The sequence below is a fragment of the Ochotona curzoniae genome, unplaced genomic scaffold (genome assembly GCF_017591425.1).
Source record: "Ochotona curzoniae isolate NIBS_2020 unplaced genomic scaffold, NIBS_Ocur_1.0 contig_2754, whole genome shotgun sequence".
NCBI classification, from domain to species: domain Eukaryota; kingdom Metazoa; phylum Chordata; class Mammalia; order Lagomorpha; family Ochotonidae; genus Ochotona; species Ochotona curzoniae.
This window is the reverse complement of record NW_024465582.1, coordinates 16,771,015-16,792,273: the sequence shown is the minus strand read 5'-3', so window position 1 is coordinate 16,792,273 and position 21,259 is coordinate 16,771,015. Positions and strand designations below refer to the sequence as shown.

General features: G+C 35.0%; 1 protein-coding gene across 3 annotated transcripts in view; it reads right to left on the bottom strand.

The window, feature by feature from the left end:
* Positions 1-3,867: 3,867 nt before the first annotated feature.
* The window catches only part of NIPBL (NIPBL cohesin loading factor), a 156,787-nt gene continuing 139,395 nt past the window's right edge, over positions 3,868-21,259 (bottom strand). For 2 of the 3 annotated variants that reach the window (XM_040977470.1, XM_040977471.1), the window contains exons 38-47: positions 20,969-21,059; positions 18,644-18,817; positions 17,896-18,086; positions 15,373-15,480; positions 14,715-14,915; positions 10,750-10,896; positions 9,049-9,323; positions 7,019-7,193; positions 5,706-5,894; positions 3,868-5,153 (exon numbers count right to left, since the gene is read on the bottom strand). In XM_040977470.1, the coding sequence (XP_040833404.1) occupies positions 4,788-5,153; positions 5,706-5,894; positions 7,019-7,193; positions 9,049-9,323; positions 10,750-10,896; positions 14,715-14,915; positions 15,373-15,480; positions 17,896-18,086; positions 18,644-18,817; positions 20,969-21,059 (1,917 nt within the window). In that variant the 3' untranslated portion in view covers positions 3,868-4,787. Of the gene's footprint in view, positions 5,154-5,664; positions 5,895-7,018; positions 7,194-9,048; positions 9,324-10,749; positions 10,897-14,714; positions 14,916-15,372; positions 15,481-17,895; positions 18,087-18,643; positions 18,818-20,968; positions 21,060-21,259 lie in introns of all 3 variants that reach the window. The other variant, XM_040977472.1, reaches the window with a different exon arrangement.

Genomic DNA, 21,259 nt, shown 5'->3' with positions numbered 1-21,259 from the left:
GCTAAGCATGTGCCCATGCACCATATGATTTGGGTGCCGGTTTATGTTCTGGCTGCTCCAGTTACCAGTTCTCTGCTAATGGCATGGGAAAGCAGCAGAGGATGCCTCAGATCCTTGGGTCCCTGCACCCCTGTGGGACACAACAGAAGTTCCTGGCTCCTGGGTTTGGATTCACTCAGCTCTGGTCATTGCCACCATTTGGAGAATGAACCAGGGAATGGAAGATCTCTGTCTCTCTTTCTAACTCTGCTTTCCAAATAAAAATGAAGTATTTTTTAAAAAGATAGGGACAAAATTCTGTCAAACAGAAACATTAATATCTTTAAGTTTTATAATAAAAATTACAGTCTGCTCAAATTCATTTATTTCAAGTAGTATGTAAAACAAAATTAGGGACCAAAAAAGGAACTTTGATTACAGGCCATCCAGTCATTCAACTTCAACTTCCTTACTTTAATTCTTTACCTCCAATTGCCCACATGGCATGTCAACTCAAAGGATTGTACATTGGTCACCATCTTTCTGAAAACTACATCTACCTCTTTATTACCATTTTTAATGAAAGTTTTGTTCAGAATTATCAATCTGGAAAAACAGATCTATTATCATACACCTATCGTAAGTTTAGAAAAAGGATTTAAGAATAAATAGCCAGAAAATGGAGATAGGTATTCTACCTGGTGGTTAAGACACCATTGAAATCCTTGTATTTTCCATGGGAGTCCCTTGGTTGACGCATGGGTCTGTCTCCTGACTCCAGCTTCCTGCTACTGTGGGTCCTGACTAGGGCCGGTTGTGACTGCTCAGCTAACCGGAGTTCCTGCAGCCCACAGACTGGGACCCGCACAGAGTCTCTGGCTCTTGGCCTCAGCCTGTCACAGCTCTGGGTCCATGATAGGTATCTGGAAAATGAACCCACAAACTGGGAAACCAGAAAACAACTGTTAAGCCTGTATTTAGAATCAATTATTTTCTTAAGAAACTAAGGAAAAAACAATTCAATTTCTTTGAAAAAGATCAGTAATGGAGAAAAAAAAGGCAAGTTTTGTATTTACATGTATGAAAAGCAGAAAGACACCTAACACATGCACATATTTCTCCTCCAACAGTTCACCCCCCCAAGTGCCTGCTGTAGGCCTGGGACTATGCTGGAGTGAAGTCAGGAGTTGAGAATTTAATCTAGCTGCCCCCCAGTGTTCACCAGCAGGAAGCTAGAACTAGGGACACACTCAGATCCTGAATTCTGGCACTCTGGTATGAAATGCAGGAATTTCAAGTTGCATCTCACCTGTTGCACACACCAAATGCCTGCCCTGGTAAGTTCTATAAAGCCGGAGAGTGACACACTAAAAAAACTGATTAATATTCAAAGATAACATACACAGATTAAAAATGCTTGTGATCCGTTTCAGAAAAACAGACTGGAATACCTGGGGCACAATTCAAACTAACTTGATCACAAATTCAGAATGACTTTAACTGAGAGACACATACATGGGAGTTTCCCTAATAACATTTTGGAGTAACTTAAATAATTTGATGGGACAAAATAATTGTGTGTGCAATACATCACTCTGAACACATACAATCAGGGCTGTTGAAAGAAAATGGTGAGTTGATGGTACTGCCCCACACAATCATGTGAAACCGAGATTTCCTGACTCCTTACACAGCAGAGGATGCAAACAGGAATTTGGTCAGCGGCTTTCTTTCATACCATCTGTCTCTCTAATAGCAAGGGCTATTGTCAGAAAAAACATCAAATAAATAAAAGCAGTAAAATCAATGTATAATGCATTTTACACTTACAAAACAACCCAAGATCAATTTAAGAATCTTATCAATAGTTCAGAAAATGCAAGCCATCTGGACATTAGGATAGTGGCCAACATGTGTTTTTGGTGTAACCAGCAGTGGTGCGAGAGAGAGGAAGAATACATATATTCTGGTTAAGTTCACTTTTTGAATGAAAATATTACGAATTTTCTTGTTGAACATCATACTGGACAAATCCATAGGGGACAAAAATCAGTTTGACTTACCTGTCTTCAGGAGACACATTGCCTGTGTGCTTCAGTTACCTGCCAACAATTCAAATATCAGCATATCAACAAAGTAAGCTATACCTGACTCTTCTCTAAAGGCTCACTATTTCTTCCACTAGACATGACAAAATCCAGTTAAATTTTAGACTGAACTTTCTGCAATGTGTGTTTTGGTACAGGTTTTCTTTTTAACAGTAGCTTTTCTTTGTTAAAATAATAAACAATTTGAATAAGATGCTAAAATTTCAAATTTATATATTTAAAGAGGTTTCTGAAAATTTTTATATACAATACAAGTTTTCAATATAAAATAAAACATAACACAATTTACTACATCTCAATCTATGGAAATAAATGAACACATTACAAATTAACTTTGTTAATCTTGAATATATTTGAATGCTTGATTTTGTGTATTTGAGTACCACGACCTTAACTTATTTTGTTAAAACCTAAAAAGAATCTGAGAAATTATCAACTCTTTGAAAACTTTGGTTTGTATAATCAAGAGTTAAAGGCCTATGCATCTTATAAAAAGTGGAATATATCAGCATTAATAGGTAAAATATCAAAGTTTAGAATATATGAGAAGTCACAAAACTTACAATTCATTAAACTCTAATGCATGGCAACCTAACAATTCACTGATTATGTAATTAAGGCAAGGAAAGTGTTACTTATTCTGCACCCACTTTCAAAACCGGATTCCCAACTGTATCTAGTACCAGGATCTTCCATGAACTGGTGTACTTTCAGAAAGGAAACACTTTCTTAATGTTTGATTTTCAACTGACTAGACTAGTGAGATACTGTTTCTTCACATTTAAGCTTAAATTATTAGAACATTTATTATCAAATTCCTGAATTTTTGAATCTGCATTCCTTATCTACAAAAAGTGGGAAAAATATTTAACTAGCAGTTTTTGTGAGAATTAAATGATAGGCACATAGCTTTCAAAACTTACAGTTTTACTTATATTTTTATTCGTTAGTATTCTCTAGGCTAGATTTATATACATATATATTCTAACATTTTCTCTAAATTGTATTTCACTCTTTTTTATATATTATGTTTTCAAATGCTACCTCAAAATTTTTGATAACAAACTCCAAGGTGGGGGATAGTTAGCTTTGCTCCAAAGAGTTCAGCGTACAAGCGGGGGAAAAAACATGTAATTAAGTGGAAGAAAATAAATAGAAAACATTTTTTGAAAGAAAGTATTCTAAGAGTTCCACCTAGGAAATAGCGCCTGGAAAGTTATTTTCACAGAGATTTCAAGGGGTGTTTTCAAAAACATATTTTATGGCTATTTCACTATTCCTTATAAATTAAATACCTTTACTTTTTGTCAATCTCATAAAGCTTAGGATTTTAGAAGTCAACTTTTCCAAAGTGATTAAAAAACAAGTACACACTTGTAAAAGAAATTGAAACAGAAGTCATTCACTATTTTTTTGGTGTCAACCTACGCAAATTAGTTTAAAAAGTGTTTCCCAATTTCAGTTTAAGGTATTTGTCATAAGCAGCGTAAAAATGACAACTATTCTAAAAAGATTTATGATAAAAAACTTTTAGAACAGGAAATGAGTATGTAAACTAGTAAAATTAGCCTTTTTGAATTAAAATTAATTTGTGAAACACGGAACTGTAAAGTATCGTACACATCAGAACTCTACTGCTAAAATAACATGACATCATTTTAATCAAGAGAAACGCTGATATCCAAAATAGCAGTTTTTTTTTTTTTACCTTTCCCCAAGGTTTAAAAAATAAATAATACCATCATGACATCACTAGAAAGAAACTGAAGCATACAAGGAATAAACTATAGTTTCTTTTATATCAAAATGTACTCTTGAAAATGTGTTTGGCACAGTGCTAAATTATATATAGTTAATGCTAAGTATTGCAGGATACAATAAAACCCTGGCATTAATTACTTCACCCTCTTATGGGAATGAAAATAAGATACCAGTTATTCAGAAGTCAGCCTATACAAACTGTATAAACAATATTTTATGTTTTGCTTTGAATACCAGTGATATAATAAATTTTACATAAAAGACTGCAAAATAATATAAATGGATTTAAACAGATTTTTACAATAAGAAATTCAAATGGAAACAGACAAGTAACAAAGAGAAGTAAAAAAATTTATTGCAGTATTCGCTCCACCAGATTGCCTGGGGATCCCTTTTCTTGTATTGTTTTCAGGGTGACCTAATACATCAAAATCTACATTTACAAAAACTCCTTCTGCAGATAGGTCATAGATACTGCATGCTTTTTTTTTTCAACAGAATAAATTATATATCCAGGAGATTTCGCCATTTTACAGCCTGGAAAAAAAACAATGCTTCCCTGGAAACTGGGCTAAGCTAAAGAAAGCCATCCGCTGCTAGGTTAAACTCCAAGAACACTTTATTAAGAACATTAACAGACTAATTTCCAACATTCACTTGTTTATTTTTTTAAACAGAAAGTTTTTTTTCCAAGATATAAACAATTTTTGTTAAACTATAATACAGTGGGAGTAAAAATGAACTGAGAATCTGTTTCTGCTGCACAACAGCGAAGGGAGCTCCCACAAAAATGTCTGCCCAACATTTCCTTCTTGGTTCCTGCATCCCAGGTTCCACTCTCTTCAAAAAATCGATTTTTTTTTTTGCCAGAATGTTGATATTTCAAGTTTTTCTGCCATTAAAAAAATTCCTGTAAATTTGGCTGCATGTACAAATTCATTAGCTGGAAGTCCCATCCTTGGCGGCATACAGGGATCGTAAAGTCTGAACAACTTTATTAGTCAGCTTATTAGCACTCGTTAGAGCAATTTTTTTGTAAATAATGTCTGACTCTTTTATAGTGTCTACCCAAGGCACCAGTTTGCGGCCATCACGGCGCTTAGCCTCAGTCCAGGAGCCACTGTAGGAGCCTGCCATCCACTGAACACTGAAGCCATTGCTGGTTTTCTGTACTACTCTTGCAATTTGTGGTCGATCTTTGTACTTTGGACAGCAAATAGCGATGACATCCATGACGTCAACACTTTCATTCATCTGTGCTGCCAACTCCGTAGAGTCTGAATTTCGTTTTGACCTTCTCAATGACTAAAACATTGGGAGGGGGAAAAAAGACCAAGTGTTACACAAAATAATTTTAGTGAAATTATTGTTTTTATTGCTTTTAATCCCTTGACGCCGGGAGCTGGGATTTCCCGGCACACTTCCATTGCCGGCAATGAGACGCACCGTGACCGCCAGCGCCAAGGGGTTAACATATACTTGTAAAACCATATAACTCTTAATTTTGTACCCGTGTCTTTACTCTTAATGATATATAAAATTATATATACATATGAACCATAAAGCTACATAAAACTTAGCAACAATAAAAAGGATAACACACATTAATACAATTCAAAGAAAAATTAATAATCCTTTATGCTGGATAAATCTTATTTCTTTTTTTATTGTCTTTTACGTTAAACTTTCTACAAAAGGATGTATAAATGGTTAGGTAGAGAATCTCTATCTACAAAATTTTTGCTCTTAGAAGTATTACATTACTTGGTGTACATTTAATAGACTGACATATATAAGCACATAAAAATCATTTTACGTAATACGCTGCGAAATACGTTGACTCCTCCTCCGCCTCACCCCTGAAGTGCCTCCTCCTCTATCCTCCCCATCACTTTCATCATCTTCTGTCTCTGCTGCTGTATTATTTTTAGGGCTGCCTCCTCCAAGTAGCGAGGTAATTGCTTTGTTCCGAGCATTTGTACTAGCTGACACCTCCCCTTCTTCCTCTTCTTCATCAGGGTCTAGATGTTCCATGAGAAGTTTGAACTACAAGAAACAAATATCAATTCAGAGTTCTAAGTAAAAAGAAGTCAAGCAAAACTGTCAAATTTGCAAGTGGTTCCTAAGGTAGTAGTTTGGAATGGGTAAAATAGACCTTCATTATTGTCTGAATTGGGGCTGGTAAAGAATTTCTGTAAAAGGTTATGATCATAGGTATTATGGCTTTGCAGTTCATTCAGTTCTAGTCACAAACACATAAATCTGCCACAGCAGTGTGGCACCTATAGACAATACATATAATGTAGACAATACAACGGTCATGGTTGCTGTTAAAAAAAAAAAGGGAATATGCTGGATTTTGCCTAAGTCATGGTTTACTAACTCTTGGGCCAGGTCATTACACAACCAGGTAATAATAATTTCAGATTGTCATCTTTTAATTCTCTATCAAGATAAGATAATCTAAGTAGCAGCAAGTAGTTGTATTTATTATGCCCTCCAAAGACATTACAAAAACATTAATTCTTTATGCAGCAAAAAAAGCATGTAACATATAATTTTGAGTGTATAATTTATTGACATTGTTTATTCCCAATATTGTATAACCATCACCAGTACCCACATTCAGAGCTTGCTCATCACTAAGATACTTTACACTAAGTGAAAGCTAGGAACTGGAAACAATTCAGGTTTCTCATGTGAGTGGCAGGAGTCTAATTACTTGAGCAGTCATTATTGCCTCCAGCAGCCAGGGGCAGGTATTGTATCCAGACACTCCAATACGGGAGGCAGACATAGTAACTAGTATGTCAAATGCCTGCCCTCACATACTTCTTGAGTGTGTTAAGCATATGCTTGTATTATTCGTGTAAGAATAAATGCAACAGTAGTATCTCTCTAAAAAGAAGAGGGATGGCCAAATAGCACAAGAGGACAATTGTTACTATAATGTTTAATTTTTGTTAAAACATTTAGTGGGATGCTTTCTCCTGCTGCTAAAAATTATGATACAGCTGGTGTAATGGTAAGGACAAGCTTACATTTAGCGACTCATTAAAACTAGAGAAATAAATTATCTTGATAGGTCATGAAGTTTACAGAAAAAAGGCATGTCCCTTCCAAAAATGGACTTTTCAAAAACTCCTTAATGAGAAGGTTTTAGTACTCACATCTAGATACTGTTTCACTATACTCCTCTTCACATCTTCAGTAATTTTGGAATTAGCCATATCACTTCGCAAGAAGTCCAATGTTTGTTTGGGATGAAAATGAACTCCTGTTTTTCGGTTTATCGCTTTATCATATACTTTTGCAGATTCAGATGGAGAGTATTTCTGAATTTTACTATTTCGGGAAAACAAAATAGAAATCTTCGTGAACTTTTCAGTACTTACTTTAAAACTAATTCTAGCTAAAGTCTTCTGTTACCAGATTGAGTATGTTTTATCCAAAATGTTTGAGACCAGAGTGTTTTGGATTTTAGACTTTTTTCTGTTTTGGAATATCTGCACATAAACATTGATATATAGTGGGGATAGGACCTCAGTGTCAACAATTTTTCCCAAACTCAGGCCACATCTCTTTATGGGCAGCAAAGATCCATTTAAGTGAGCCACAGCTTGTTGCCTCCCAGGATACACATTAACAGAAAGCTAGAATTAGGCATTGAGCTAGGTTCGAGTATGTAGGTACTCTCATGTGATATTCAGGTGTTTTACCCACAAGGTCAAATGCCTGATTAGTACCTGCAACCCATCATGAAGTTACGTGCAGAATTTTCTACTTGTGTTGTTATGCTGGTACTCAACAACTTTTGGATTTTGGAGCATTTCAGATTTTGGACTAGGGATGCTCCACCTGTGATTTCACTGATGTTACATATATTTCAAGAAATGAATTTGACCGTTAACAATTACTAAATAGAAATAAAGAAATAAAAATGAAAATAAAAGATACTATTCTCTTAAATACAGGCCAAGCGATGGAAATAGAGAAAAGAAATCTAGAGAAATCCAGTAACAGATAAGCAGCACTGTCTCAATGACACTTTCTCATGCGTGTGACTGTAACAGAACAGCTTTAATACAACTGCAACACTTATCAGATTGGCTTACTGCCATCTACTCCATTGTCCCCTAACTACTTATTCTTAGCAAGCAGCAAGAACGACTCCATAAATTCTGCTTCAGATTAGTAATTTTGCTTATATCATTTCAAACTCTTCAGGAAAGACAGAAATATCTTCCGCCCACTGGATCTTCATTCTCCAAATGGTTGCAATGGCCAGAGCTGAGCCGAAGGAGCCTCTTCCCCAAGAGCTTGGGACATCCTCTGCTGCTTTCCCAGGCCATAAGCAGAAGATGGATGAAAAGTGGAATAGCTGGACACAAAGAGGTGCCCTATGGGATCCTGGTGCTTGGAAGTAAAGGATTAGCCACTTGAGCCATTGTGTCAGCCCCTCTCATGTAGATCTGAATCTCTGTTGATCCTAAAAGAGTAGAAGTACTGGCCACTTTATACACCTTCTGTTCTACTGCAAGAGATGCTGGGAACTTGAGAAATGTCTATTTAAATCACATTCAATGACTTCTTTATACAACATTCTTCCCAGCTGCCTTGGTGCAAAGGAATCACTTCATTACCCGACTCACTATTAATCTTTAACTTTGTGATGGCTAATCCAAGGTTTCAATGAATGCCACAAATGATCAAAATATCACAGGTTATAGGCAGAAAAGAAACAGTTACAGTGACTAGATGCTGGTAAAGGTATAAAGTATTTACAATGATGACTATTTTTTTTCTATATCTTACTTTATTTAAAGCACATTATTGTACTATTTGGATTCTGTCAGAGTCCAGCTTAATTTTTTTTTTTTTTTTTGGTTCTTACTTCATTGTTCTTTAAAAGTCAAATTTGTCATTTACTTTAACATTAGTCCTTTTCAAGGAAATCAACAAAAATAGTTCTTCATTTTGTAGTGCATTATCTGTTACTAGGTAATGCAGTATGTTTCCCTTTAAGAATAGAATGATTCAATTATGTTACATTATAGAGAATACTATGCAACAATAAAAAGGAAATCAACCTTTCCTAAAAGGAACATTTCTAATGTTAAAGTAAACACAGAATCAAAACTGATGTCATATTTATTTATTATCTGAACAGGGCAAAATTCCCCCTCCCCTCATTGCTTACCTATCAGAAAATCCACAGAGATTCTTCAAATGTTGCTTTAACATTAGAAGCAATAAAATACCCTGGGAGACATTTGCAAACTCAATTAAAGGAGCTGAATTTTCTGGTAAACATTTCATCACTGAATTTATATCATCTTCTGAATCTGAATCTGAATCCGAATCTACACGCTTTCGTGACTTCCGAGGCCTGGAAATTTCTTCTTCACTCTCACTTGACTCATTTTCTTTACTGGGTGATGATTTTCTCTCTTTCCTTTTGTCCTTTACCATAGACTAAAAGAAAGAGGAAATGATTTGGTTTGAAAAATGATAAAAACAAAATGGCAGTAAAACTTTTTATATGTAACTGGAGATACAACTTCTGGGGTTAAAAATTAATCAAAACAAAATCATATCCTCACCCAGAGCAACTCCCTTGAGAAAATCTTGAAAAACATGGGAGTCATTTAAAAGGGATTTTAAAGGGATTTTTTAATACAGATAATAATGAAATATTAACTAGGGAAAGTTACTAACTTGGTACATAGGTAAACAACTACAGAAGTAAAAATGATTATAATGAAATTGAGAAAAATACAGTAGGCTTGAACCTCTCCAGTTTCTATTCAATTTTCCATTTCAAGAACTTTTAGTAAGACAATATACACATTTCCTTAAGAATACTTAAATCCTAGTTTTACTGTAGTAGTTTCTTTTTTTTTTTTTGGTACTCTATGAAAATGTTAGGAGAAGGACCACATTAACAAAAAACAATTATGCAAAATGCAATTGTTAAGAAATATAATCCCGGGAAATTATTAGCTTGTCAAATTTAATGTGAATATAACACTTGGGATTTAAATGCAGGCTGTTTTAGTGATTCTACTTTGGAACCTGAGATTGGAGAGCTTGCTTGAGGCCAGTTCTTTGGTTGTCTTGTTTACTCTTTGAGAGGCTTTGGGATACTGCTGTAGTTTCAATCCTTAGGCATCCTAAAGAATTCCCCTAATTAATAGGCTGAGATTTGAGCACAACAATTTTGTAGGGTGAAATTTACTGGTATCATTAAGAACATGGAAATACTCCAACCAATTTATGAATAATTTTTGTAGTGCTTACTATGTGCCTAACATTACATTGGGTGTTTTCACAATTAAATCAATTTTATTATTTTCTACATCATGGCAGAACATAGCTTTTTTTTCCCTTTAAAAAAAAAAAAACCCAGAAATTTAGTAGAGTTTAGGTACATGATATACCAACTCCATCTTGATGCTGCTGTGGAGAGAGCAATGATGCTATAAATTTTGCTTTGTTCTAAGCTGTCTATCAATATAGATCCTGATGTGCACTGCTGTGATCCACAGCATTGCAACATTTACGGAATAGCAATGTGCTATAAATGGGGCTTAAACAGATATATGAATGGGCAGGAAGCAAAGATTAGTGCTTAGAGTGAGAGAAAACAAAGGAGTGAGATGACTTAATGATAGAACAATTTATGTATGTATGGACAGTAGACCTAAACGATCTACTCATGAAATCGCTTTAGCTCTTTCTGAATAAAAATGAAATGGTGACCCACTTCCTCTCCCAACTAAGTGAAACTTAGAAGGATTATATATACCTGTGAACATGAAAAGAATGGGAAACAAAAGAGTGAAAATAGCATCCCTGTACTTTTACAGACGTATTAAGAATAGTAATGTGTGTAACTTACCTCCTTGAATGACTGCAGTAGGTTACTACCAGAAACTGAGAGTGTAATGTCTATATGATGCATTATAAACAACGGCTCTTCCTGTGTCTGGTATGGAAAACAGGCTAGATTGTCTGCTATATACAAGAGCATAGTCACTTCTGTTTTCTGTAAATTAAAAAAAAAAGGCACAAATATTTAGCGGATACTTTAGAAACCCATCCAAAAAACTGTTTTTGAAAAAATACTACAGGGCACTTTCACCTCAGTTAATGAGACAGAGAGAAAAAAAGAGAGAGAGAGAAAGGCAGAGGAGACACACACACAAAGAGGGATAGGACTGAGTGTAGGGCTGGGAGCAAGGAGAAGGGAGAGAAAATGAGATTTTTTTAAAAAAAGGAGGCAGGAGATCAGAAATAGATTCTACAAAATAGTCTCATAACCATTTTAGGAGAGATTTTGTAGTGAGTTACACCATGCTACCTCAAGAGGGATGAGGTGAAATTTTTAGTGCACCAAAGCAAAATTCAATGACATTTTCTTAAGGAGTATATGGAATCTTTATAAATCCATACCATATCAGAAAGTATACAAATGAGTTCATAATTGCTATTGTGTTTTGAAGAGTTTAATCCATATGGAAGATCAGTTACACACAGTTACTATTCTGCCCTCTAAAACATGTGGCAATTGTAGTACTCTAGGTGGGTTGGAAAAAAAAAAACCTCCCAAATTCCCATAACCATATATTTGTCAGTTTCTTCTATATGTCTAATTGAGAACACCAGCGTTTTTCTGACAATCTTGTCAGCTTTATACTCCAAAAACTCTGAGGTAGGCAAAATGTAAGCAAAAAAATCAAGTTTAACACTGTTTACATTCAAACAAAGTAACTCTAACCCAGGACTTTCCAGATTTTAAATATAGAATGCAAACAGAAAGGCATTATTACTCAAATTCTTGGGGCAGGCATTTGGCGCAGCATTTAAATTGCTGCTAGAGACACCTGCGTCTCACAGCAGAGCGCTTGGTTTGATTCTTGCTCCTCTACTGCTGATCCAGCTTCCTGCTAATGTGCACCCTTGGAGACGGCAGGTGAGGATTAATGCATCAGGGTCCCTGCCAGCTACATGGGAGACTAGGAGTTCCAGGGTCCTGGCTTTGGCCTGACTCAGCCCTGGCTGTTACAGAAATATCAGTGTGAACAACTAAATAAAAAATCTTTGTGAAATAAAAGCTGCATGAAAACAAACAAAATCAAATTTATAGCTTTATAGCTCAAGAAAAGATAAAAGTAAAAAAAAGTAAAAACCAAACAAATGTCCCCCTGCCATCTACCACCTCGCCATTCGGACAACATAAAATCTAACACCAACAGTAGCAGCAACAAAAATTTCATAGGTGAGATGGTATAAACTTGCTATCAATATTCAGAAGAGACTCTCACTTTTTCATTTTAAAATATGTATTAGTACATACATTTATGGTTGAGGAAATGTAGACATAGAACCTACCTTATCAGTTTTAACACTGCAATTTCTACATGTGTATACATTTCCTACTTAACACTTTATTAAACCTTCTCAAAACTCCCTGAAATTCTTCAACTGTGGTTCCTCCCATTCAAAATCAAACTTCTTTCTAAAGAAATATGCTGCTCCCTTCAAATATATCTTCTCTGTCATTTCAGAAAATCTGCTTTTGCCCCTCACAGCTTCACTATTTCTGTCTGCCAAGTCTGTTAACCACCATGCCTTGGTTTTCACTTGGTATTCTCCTTGACTTCTCAGTGGAATCTAACTTTTGTTTTATTCCTGAAATTTTGTTTTTCCTTAGTTTTCTCTTCTATGTCCTTCTCAATCGAACTCTTCTTCAAACTGCCTTCAGCAAGAGTCCTGTTATTTTCTGAGGTATCCATGATAAATGTATTCCAGTTGTCCTTAGATTTTTTTTTTTTTTAAGATTTAATCATGTATTTGAAAAGGAGAGTGACATAGACAGATATCCTCTACCTGCTAGAGCAGCTGAGGCTCAAACCAGAACTCTGATACAGGATGGTGGCTTAGCCTGCTGTGTCATAATGCTGATCCATTCCCTATTTTTATCACAGACACATATATCTTACTTCTGCTATAAAACATTAATGTCTTTTTCTGCTATTTATTCTGCTATGGTCTTGATCCCTAAAACCTTTGCTGTAATGTTCCTAATCCGTTCTTTAGGACTTGTCTACATTATTTTATTAAAATATTTTATTAAAATGGTTTATATTGCTCTTCATGAAACACACATATAAAATATGTAATTATATATGTATATACACACATACATATAATTCCTCCATATGATTTTTCTATTTCCCACAGATTGTTTACACTGTATCTTTTTTAAAAAATTAATTTTTATTGGAAAAGTCAGATATACAGAGAGGAGAGACAGAGGAAGATCCTCCATTTACTGATTCACTCCACAAGCAGCCACAACGGCTGGAGCTGAGCGGATCTGAAGTGGAGCCAGGAATTTATCTATGGGTCTCCCACAGGGGTGCAGAGTCCCAAGGCTTTAAGCCATCACACTGCTTTCCCAGGTCAGAGCAGGGAGCTGGATGGGAAGCGGGGCTGCGGGGATTAGAACCAGTGCCCACATGGGATCCCAGCAGGTGCAAGGCAAGGCACTTCAGCTGCTAGGCCACAGAGCTGGCCCTACACTGCATCTTTACTTATATTTTCATACATGTCTGTAATATCCTTCTTTCATGATTTACAGAACAGATCCATGTAATCTAATCCCTCTAGATCTTCAGTCATTTATCCCTCTACTGACATCTTTTGTTGGAGATAGTCAGAATAAAGCACTGCAATATGAGAGCTGACATTTTTAGTACAGCATTTACATGCTGAGATGGCAAGATTTTTCAACTGATGACACAGAACGGGTAGTGATGCCACACAGGAATGAAACTCAAGACAGACCCCATGGAAACAATGTCATCAGTATGAACCAATGTCACTTAAGATATGCAGATGTCAACCACTATTTATTTGCTCTATTTTGTGTGTTATTCCATAGAGCAAAGCACTCTGAGGGTAAGAAAACGACATCATACCGTGTTGTACTCTCAGTACAATGTCCTGTATATTATGAAACCTTTTGATAATAATGATGATGATGGTTATGACAAATTAATTATATTCTAGGCATTTCTGAAGTAAATCTCTGTAATATTTATTTACTACATTATACATCCAAGAACTTCATGGAACACTTTAGAAAGAGTTCTAATTAGGTACCCAAATTCTGCTAATAATAATTTTGTTTTACTGAAAAAATTTGATATCAAGGTAGCAAGTTACTGAAATAAGAAAGTATCTTTTGTTCTCTTTAAAGCAGCTATACGCATGTGCTCACTTGTTACTTTGATGTGGGTAGATAGTACATCTGCTTTTCCTATTTAATCCTCTAACCTCAGGGCAATGGCTTATATGGTGAAAATGAAGTATTATATTAAAAGATAAAGAAAGAATAGTCCTTTTCCTTGCTTACCATTCCGGCTAGCCAAAAGTATCAAAAATGGAACTACACAAAAGTGACTCAGAGAGTTAAATTGAACACAAAGAATCCCATCAATAAAAACAGTAAAAACTTGGAACAGTTACTCTCAGGCAATATTTGGGTTCTACAGAAATGAGGCAAATCCATCTGACTTATTTATTTCTTTTTCTAAGTAATGTATTCAAAAAATGACGGAATAGTGATATACCATATCTGAAGATATGCTGTGACAGAATCTATTATCAAAGCCTATAAAGAATTCATTATAAACAACTACATGCTTATTCCTCATATTTATTCTCACATAAAAATTTCCCCTCCAGTTCTGACTGTATACTTTGAAAATAACTTTAACATTTAATACGGTAACTGTCAATACACACAAAATGTGCAGAACATTTAGTTCCTTTAAAGTAGTAATTTTTTATGCTTACTGCTGTGTCATCAAAGAGGTTGAGTAAAGAAATAAGAAAAGCTCGTCTGTGTTGGCGGTTTCCTCGGATCATGGAGTAAAGGTGTGAGCACAAAGCGCTGGAGGACTCATCTTGTCTGAAACCCCTCACAGGATCTTTTAGGCACGTGTTGATTGCTTGTTGCACCTGATAAGACATCTTCATACCAGCCACTGCTTTCATCTGAAATCAATAAAAGCTTCATTTTTGTCAGGAAAACTAAGCAAGTTAAAAAAATATATTCTGAACATTACATTCTGAGCTACCTCATTTTTTAGTTTTCTTATTTAAAATACTGAAATAGCAAAATGAAGTGCCGGAAGGAACATTAGTGATCATCTCCTGCAACTACTTCATTTAATGAGAAAACGGAAGCCTGTAAGAGTTGTCACTGCTAAGATCACACACATATGGCGGAGAGCCTAAGCTCGGTATTTTTTCATTTAGTAATGCTTACAGACTGTCATCCTAGACCAGTCACAGATATTTCTAAAACAGAGCAAAGACCATAGAGGATATACTCTTTGCATACATTACTCAAAAGCACTTTAATTATGAATGGGTGAGGAATATTTACCAAAGAAATGGTTTAGTTAAGAAAGACACCTAAATTTAGGTTCTAAAATTTAAAAATACGTACATGAATGAATCCAGCATATTTTTTGTCTATTTCCACAAGCTGCTGATCAGCCTTGTTCCGCATAGCAGGTTCTGGATCTGTTCCCATAGCAATTAAATATGGGACACACTGGAAATGAAAACAAAGGGTTTATAAGACATTACAGTAGTAAAATTGTGTATCTCAACATATGTGAAAACTTGTGTATCTGGGATATATGAATTTAACTGTATATAAATAACTGTATTTAACTGTATAACTTCCTATTATAACTATATTGTTATATTTAAAAAATGATCTCTAGTTCAAAATAAGAAAGTATCAGCAAAAATATTGGTGTGGCATTTGAACAACCTCACAGTAAATTTAAATTTTTCACATATAAATTGCTTACACACTAAGAATATACGTCTAAGTTTATTCCTCAAATTAGAATCTCGTGTTTCTAGCTTTAATACAATAAATAAGTATTTATTTTCTATATTTAAAACTAGGAAAACATAATTTTACCAGCACCCATATGGGATTCTGGTGAGTAGAAGGCAAGGATTTAGTCACTAGGCTATTGTGCCAGGCCCCTCTTTATTGTTCATTAAAAAAAAAAAGATTTATTTTATTAAAACGGCAAGCATACAGAAAGGAGAGATAGAGATTTTGCATCTGCTGGTTCACTTCCCAAGTGGTGGCAGTGGCTAGAGCCAAGTTGATATAAAGCAAGGAAGTAAGTGCAAGGCAATGACTTGGCTATCATGCCAGGCCCCTTTCTTACTTTTTAAAAATCATTTTTATTTACTTATTTTTATATATATATCTGAAAGGCAGTTACAGAGAACAGGAGAGAGACAGATCTTCCCTCTGCTGGTTCTCTCCCCACAATAGCCAGGGTCGGCCTGATCAGAACCCAGGAGCCAGCAGCCTTTTTGGGTCTCCAACATGGCTGCGGAGGCCCAAGGAGTTCAGTTATCCTCTTCTGCTTTCCCAGGCCTTTGCAGGGAGCTGGATCAGAAGTGGAACAGCCAGGACATGAACTGGCTCCATATGGGATGATGCCACCACAGGCAGTTTCACCTTATTATGCCATTGCACTGGTCTCTCATTGTTCTTCTAAAGTCAAGGAGTTAAGTGGATCTGAATCAAATAGCAGTGAGAAAGTCATAAGTACTAACACAAACATTAAGTATAGATGTAAATGTGTCACTAATCGAAAAGGATTATGAGATTAAATGTTGGATTGGGAAATAAAAAATGTATATCCTACCTGGCAAAATTTCAAAATGGACTTTGTATTAGATAATGTATCAATGCTAAATTTCAATACGTTATTGAGCCATTATTACATCATGTTTATTAAAGAATGTCTTTATCCTTAGAAAATATATGCTACAGTGTTTACAGATAAAGATCCATAATATCTGGAAGTTATTATGAAATAATTCAGAAAAAATATGTAAAGATATAAAAAATGGTTAATATAGGTACAAAATATAAAGTAATTAATTCACAGACCTTGTGTGCCATTTCTTTGTATCCAGCAAATTTTTAAAAAAGTAAATATAAGACCAAGAACCCAGTAAAGCAGTCTATTTTTAAAAAGTGCCTCCACACTGTAAAAGCAGTTTTAATGATAACCCTAAGTCACAAGAACTGACTAAATACTTAACATGCTTTTTCTCTTGATACAACAAAGAATGCAGCATCTTTAAATATAGCATATTTTAGAGAAAGTTCTTAGAAAAAGTCAAGATGAGATCTTTTTTTGTTTCCAATTGGTTTCATTACAGCTGTGTATATAAATTAGAGTATATATTTATTCATCAGTGTTCTGTCCTGTCTTTCTTACTTTAAAAGAAAAAAGTAAGGACTCTATTCTCCATTACCCAAACCAATCCCTCAGAGACAACCAGGTTACTGTGCGGGCTCAGCCCTGGGAAGGTTAATAAGCATGAGCTTTATAGATTAACAGACCTGTTAAATCGCTGCACCTTTATCAAGAAGTTGGAAACAGCTGCAACTTGAACCCTGGCATGCCATAATGATAAGTGGGCATCTGAAGTAGTGTCTTAAATGCTAGATAAAATGCCTGCCCCACTTACATGTTTTTATTACATTATTCTGTTCTCCTATCAATGCTTTGAAATATTGACTGGCTGATGTTATTTCTTATGTAAGCATGAAAAATGGAGTTTACAGTATACAATTCACTTTTCTGTGAATTAAAATTTTACCTTGATCAACAGATTATGGCCTTAAATCAGTTAACTCTTGACCTTATATACCACTAGTTGATAGGAGTAAGGGTTGATACTGGTTAAAATGAATCTGTCATTTCTGCTTTGGAAATTTATCCGAATACTTGATCTATAATAGACATTGGAATGAATACACAGGTATGGATTTTTTTTTAGTAGTAGAATATAGGAATCCCTTAGCACAAGTAAGAGTAAAGATTTAGAGAAATAAAGAAAATACTTACTCTCTAAGTAACATCATAAAATGACACTTTGGCTATTTGAGTTAAGTGCTGCTGTTACAAAATATGCTTACCTGAACTGGATGAATAAGACCTTGGTTTAGAGTCAAGGCAATGACATTCAGGGCAAAATGGCGTACACTGGACTGGGTGTGAAAAAAGGCCTCAAGCACCTGTTTGAGGTAAAGCTGCATGATGGAACTACTCATCCCTGAGGAAACATCACCCATTTCTTTTAAGTCTTCCTGTTTTGCAACTTTTTTCCCTACAAAAATAAACATAGAAACATATACCATATATACATATTAAAAGTATGTATGCAAACTACATACTTCCCAAATACCAACAAAATATCACAAAATATTACAGCTAGTGTTCTCCCTCAATTTTTAATTTTTTTCAAAATTTATTTGAAAGTTGTGGGTAGAGGACAGTGAGGAGAGAGATTATCTTTTCTCTGTTGGTTCACTCTCCAAGTGCCCCAGAAGCTGGGGCTGGGTCAGTTGGAAGCTAGGAGCCATGAATTTAATCCAGGTGCTCCTCTTCAACTGCTGCTGTGCAGGGTATGCATCAGCCAGAAGGCTAAACTGGAAAGGGGGTATCCTAAGTGAAGCCATAACCACTATGGCAAACACTTGCCCTCTATCTGGTGTCTATGTCAGGAGGCCCCTTTGAGATGACTCTTCTTTCAAAAAGTTAATGCTTACACACATATATGTAACTGAATTCTTCATCTCATCATTTAAGGAAATTTAGATAGCTGGATTAAAGCAAATGAGTCACAGAGGATCATACTGTATCATATTTTCACTTTCCACTTACAGTCTCTATCTGCCTGCTGCATTCGTGTGTCCTCTTCCTGTAGATAGGTCTGGAGGTTTTTTAACACTTGAATTTTTAAGTTTACTGAGGAGTTTTTATCAGACAAAATATTATTATACAGATTCTTCACTTCTTGTTCAAACATTAGACTTGGATGCTGAATAAAGGCAAATCCTAAAAAGAGGAAAAACTTCATATATTTATATTAAAATTTAACATAACATTTAATGAAAATGTTGATAAATTATATAAACAGCTCCTTATTTCAAAAAATGAAAACTTAAAAAATGACTGGAAGAATATGCTGGTGGCCTTACCTAGAGCAGTATAAGAGCAGGCACTTCTTTCCCAATGAATTAAAAACAAGAAATTGCATTTCAAAGGAGAATTTCACACAGAGGAAACCTTGAGGGAGCAGGGCCTAGTGGCTAGGGGAGTGGATTAGGAGTCAGGAGTCTTGGGTTCTATTCCTGGCTCCACCACTGACTTGTAGTGTAACCTTGGGAGAGTCACATAATCTCTCTGTGCCTCAATTCTCCATCTGTAAAATGGGGACAATAACACTTACCACCCACCTACCTCAAAGGGATGTTTACAGGATTTAAGATATTAATGGCTGCAAACACTTTTCAGATTTCTCAGAAGATACTACATTGACAGTAATTACTAAAAATGTAAACATGTCCATTTTATGAAACAGATGAAAAGAAACTAGAAATTAAAAATATCTTCCTTTTTCTTCTATATAGCCTTACAATTTATGAGGCGATAATGCTTAATTCTATAACCACTAATCATAAAGTATTATTATCTATGTTCATTTATTTATACGTATGAAATTGTTACAAAAGTAATGAATGCTAGTAATGATATTTTTAATATCAAACAACAAACTAACAGCATAGAGTGATCAAATAACTAGCCCAAGGTCACACAAAATAACGATGGCCCAGGCAAGATAGCTTTTAAAAACGTTCTGGAGGCACTATTTTCTGAGAAATGCTGTTTCTTTAGATAAAGCTTCATCTATTATTTATTCTGAGTTAGCTCATTAATTTTGCCATTTGATATATATAATCAGATTTAATACCTTAGGTTTATATACATTGGCTTGAAGTTACTACTATTGTACTACTACAACTTTCTAGTAAGCAATGTCTGAATTCTTACCATGTTCTCTAGGCAGTTTTCTGGAAGGTTTGGAGGAGAAATACAGTAATAAGATTTAAATTTATGTTCAGATACTATAAACATGTTTTAATGAGGGAATACTACAGTATCTTTTACTACTAATCATTGCTTAAAAGAATACAAGATTAGTTAAATTATAAGTCTTGGGGCGGGACGTGTTAGCCTAGTGGTTAGGGTCCTGTCTTTCACATGCCAGTATCCCACATGGATACTGGTTCTAATCCTGGCGGCTGTACTTCCCATCCAGCTCCCTGCTTGTGGCCTGGGAAAGCAGTTGAGAACGGCCCAAAACCTTGGGATCCTGCACTTGTATGGGAGACCTGGAAGAGCTCCTGGCAGGCGCAGCTCCAACTGTCGTGGCCACTTAGGCAGTGAATAATCAGATGGAATATCTTTTTCTCTGTCTCTCCTTCTCTCAGTATATCTGACTTTCTAATAAAAATAAATAAATCTTTAAAAAATTATAAGTCTTGAAAATGTTTCCAAAATCAAATTTAATTAAGTTATTGAACTTATACTGTAGTATTACATGTATCTGAACAAAAAAAAAAAATCTAAAAGCTGGCTAGATTACTCCTCTTGGAATTAAAAAAAAAAAGTTCATTCATTTAGATACTTAGAGGCTATCCTCTTTCCATTTTCTAATTCTTTTTCAGACAGTCCATACAGGTCTGCCTGTAAAACATTTTTTTATATTCTATCAATGCTCCTGGAGAAATAACAAGTATGCATCTAAACTGTCCTCTTGATTTGGTAAGCATGTAAAGAAATTCTTGTTTAGATTGTCCATTGTTTTAACTTGAAATGGCATGTAATGACTAAGCTTTGCAATGAAAATGTAAAATTCTTCTACATCATTTTCCTATATCAAAGTGCTCTAAAAAGATGCCCTATGAAGTAGGGGTAGCAGAGAGTATTATCTCTGCTAAAGAAGAACTGATGAACAGAGAAATTAAGTGGCTTGCTCAAGGTGACCCACAGTTATTGGCTGAGCCAAGAATGGAATCTAGGTGATTTAACACCTCAAACCTCCATTCTATTGTCAAGAGAAACATATTTAAATACATTAACATTTTATACTAACAATATTTAAAAATTTGTTCCAATCCTTAAAGAAATTTAAGCTTAACTTACCTAGACCAATGATGGCTTTTGTTTGCACTTCTTCATCTGAATGTTTTGTAAAATACATTAATAACTCAAGTACTTTATCTTTTATGTTAACCTAAGAAGGGAAAAATTGCTTTGATATATTTCAGAATGATTCACATCAATTTTCAATTATAAAGGAAAAAACAGTATCTTAAACAGAATGAGAATTCCTAGATGTGAACTTTACTAAAAAATAAATTACCAAGTCCATTTACCTTAGAATAGTGGCATTCAAATTATCACTATGTGGCAAAATTTGTGCCACAATGTAAA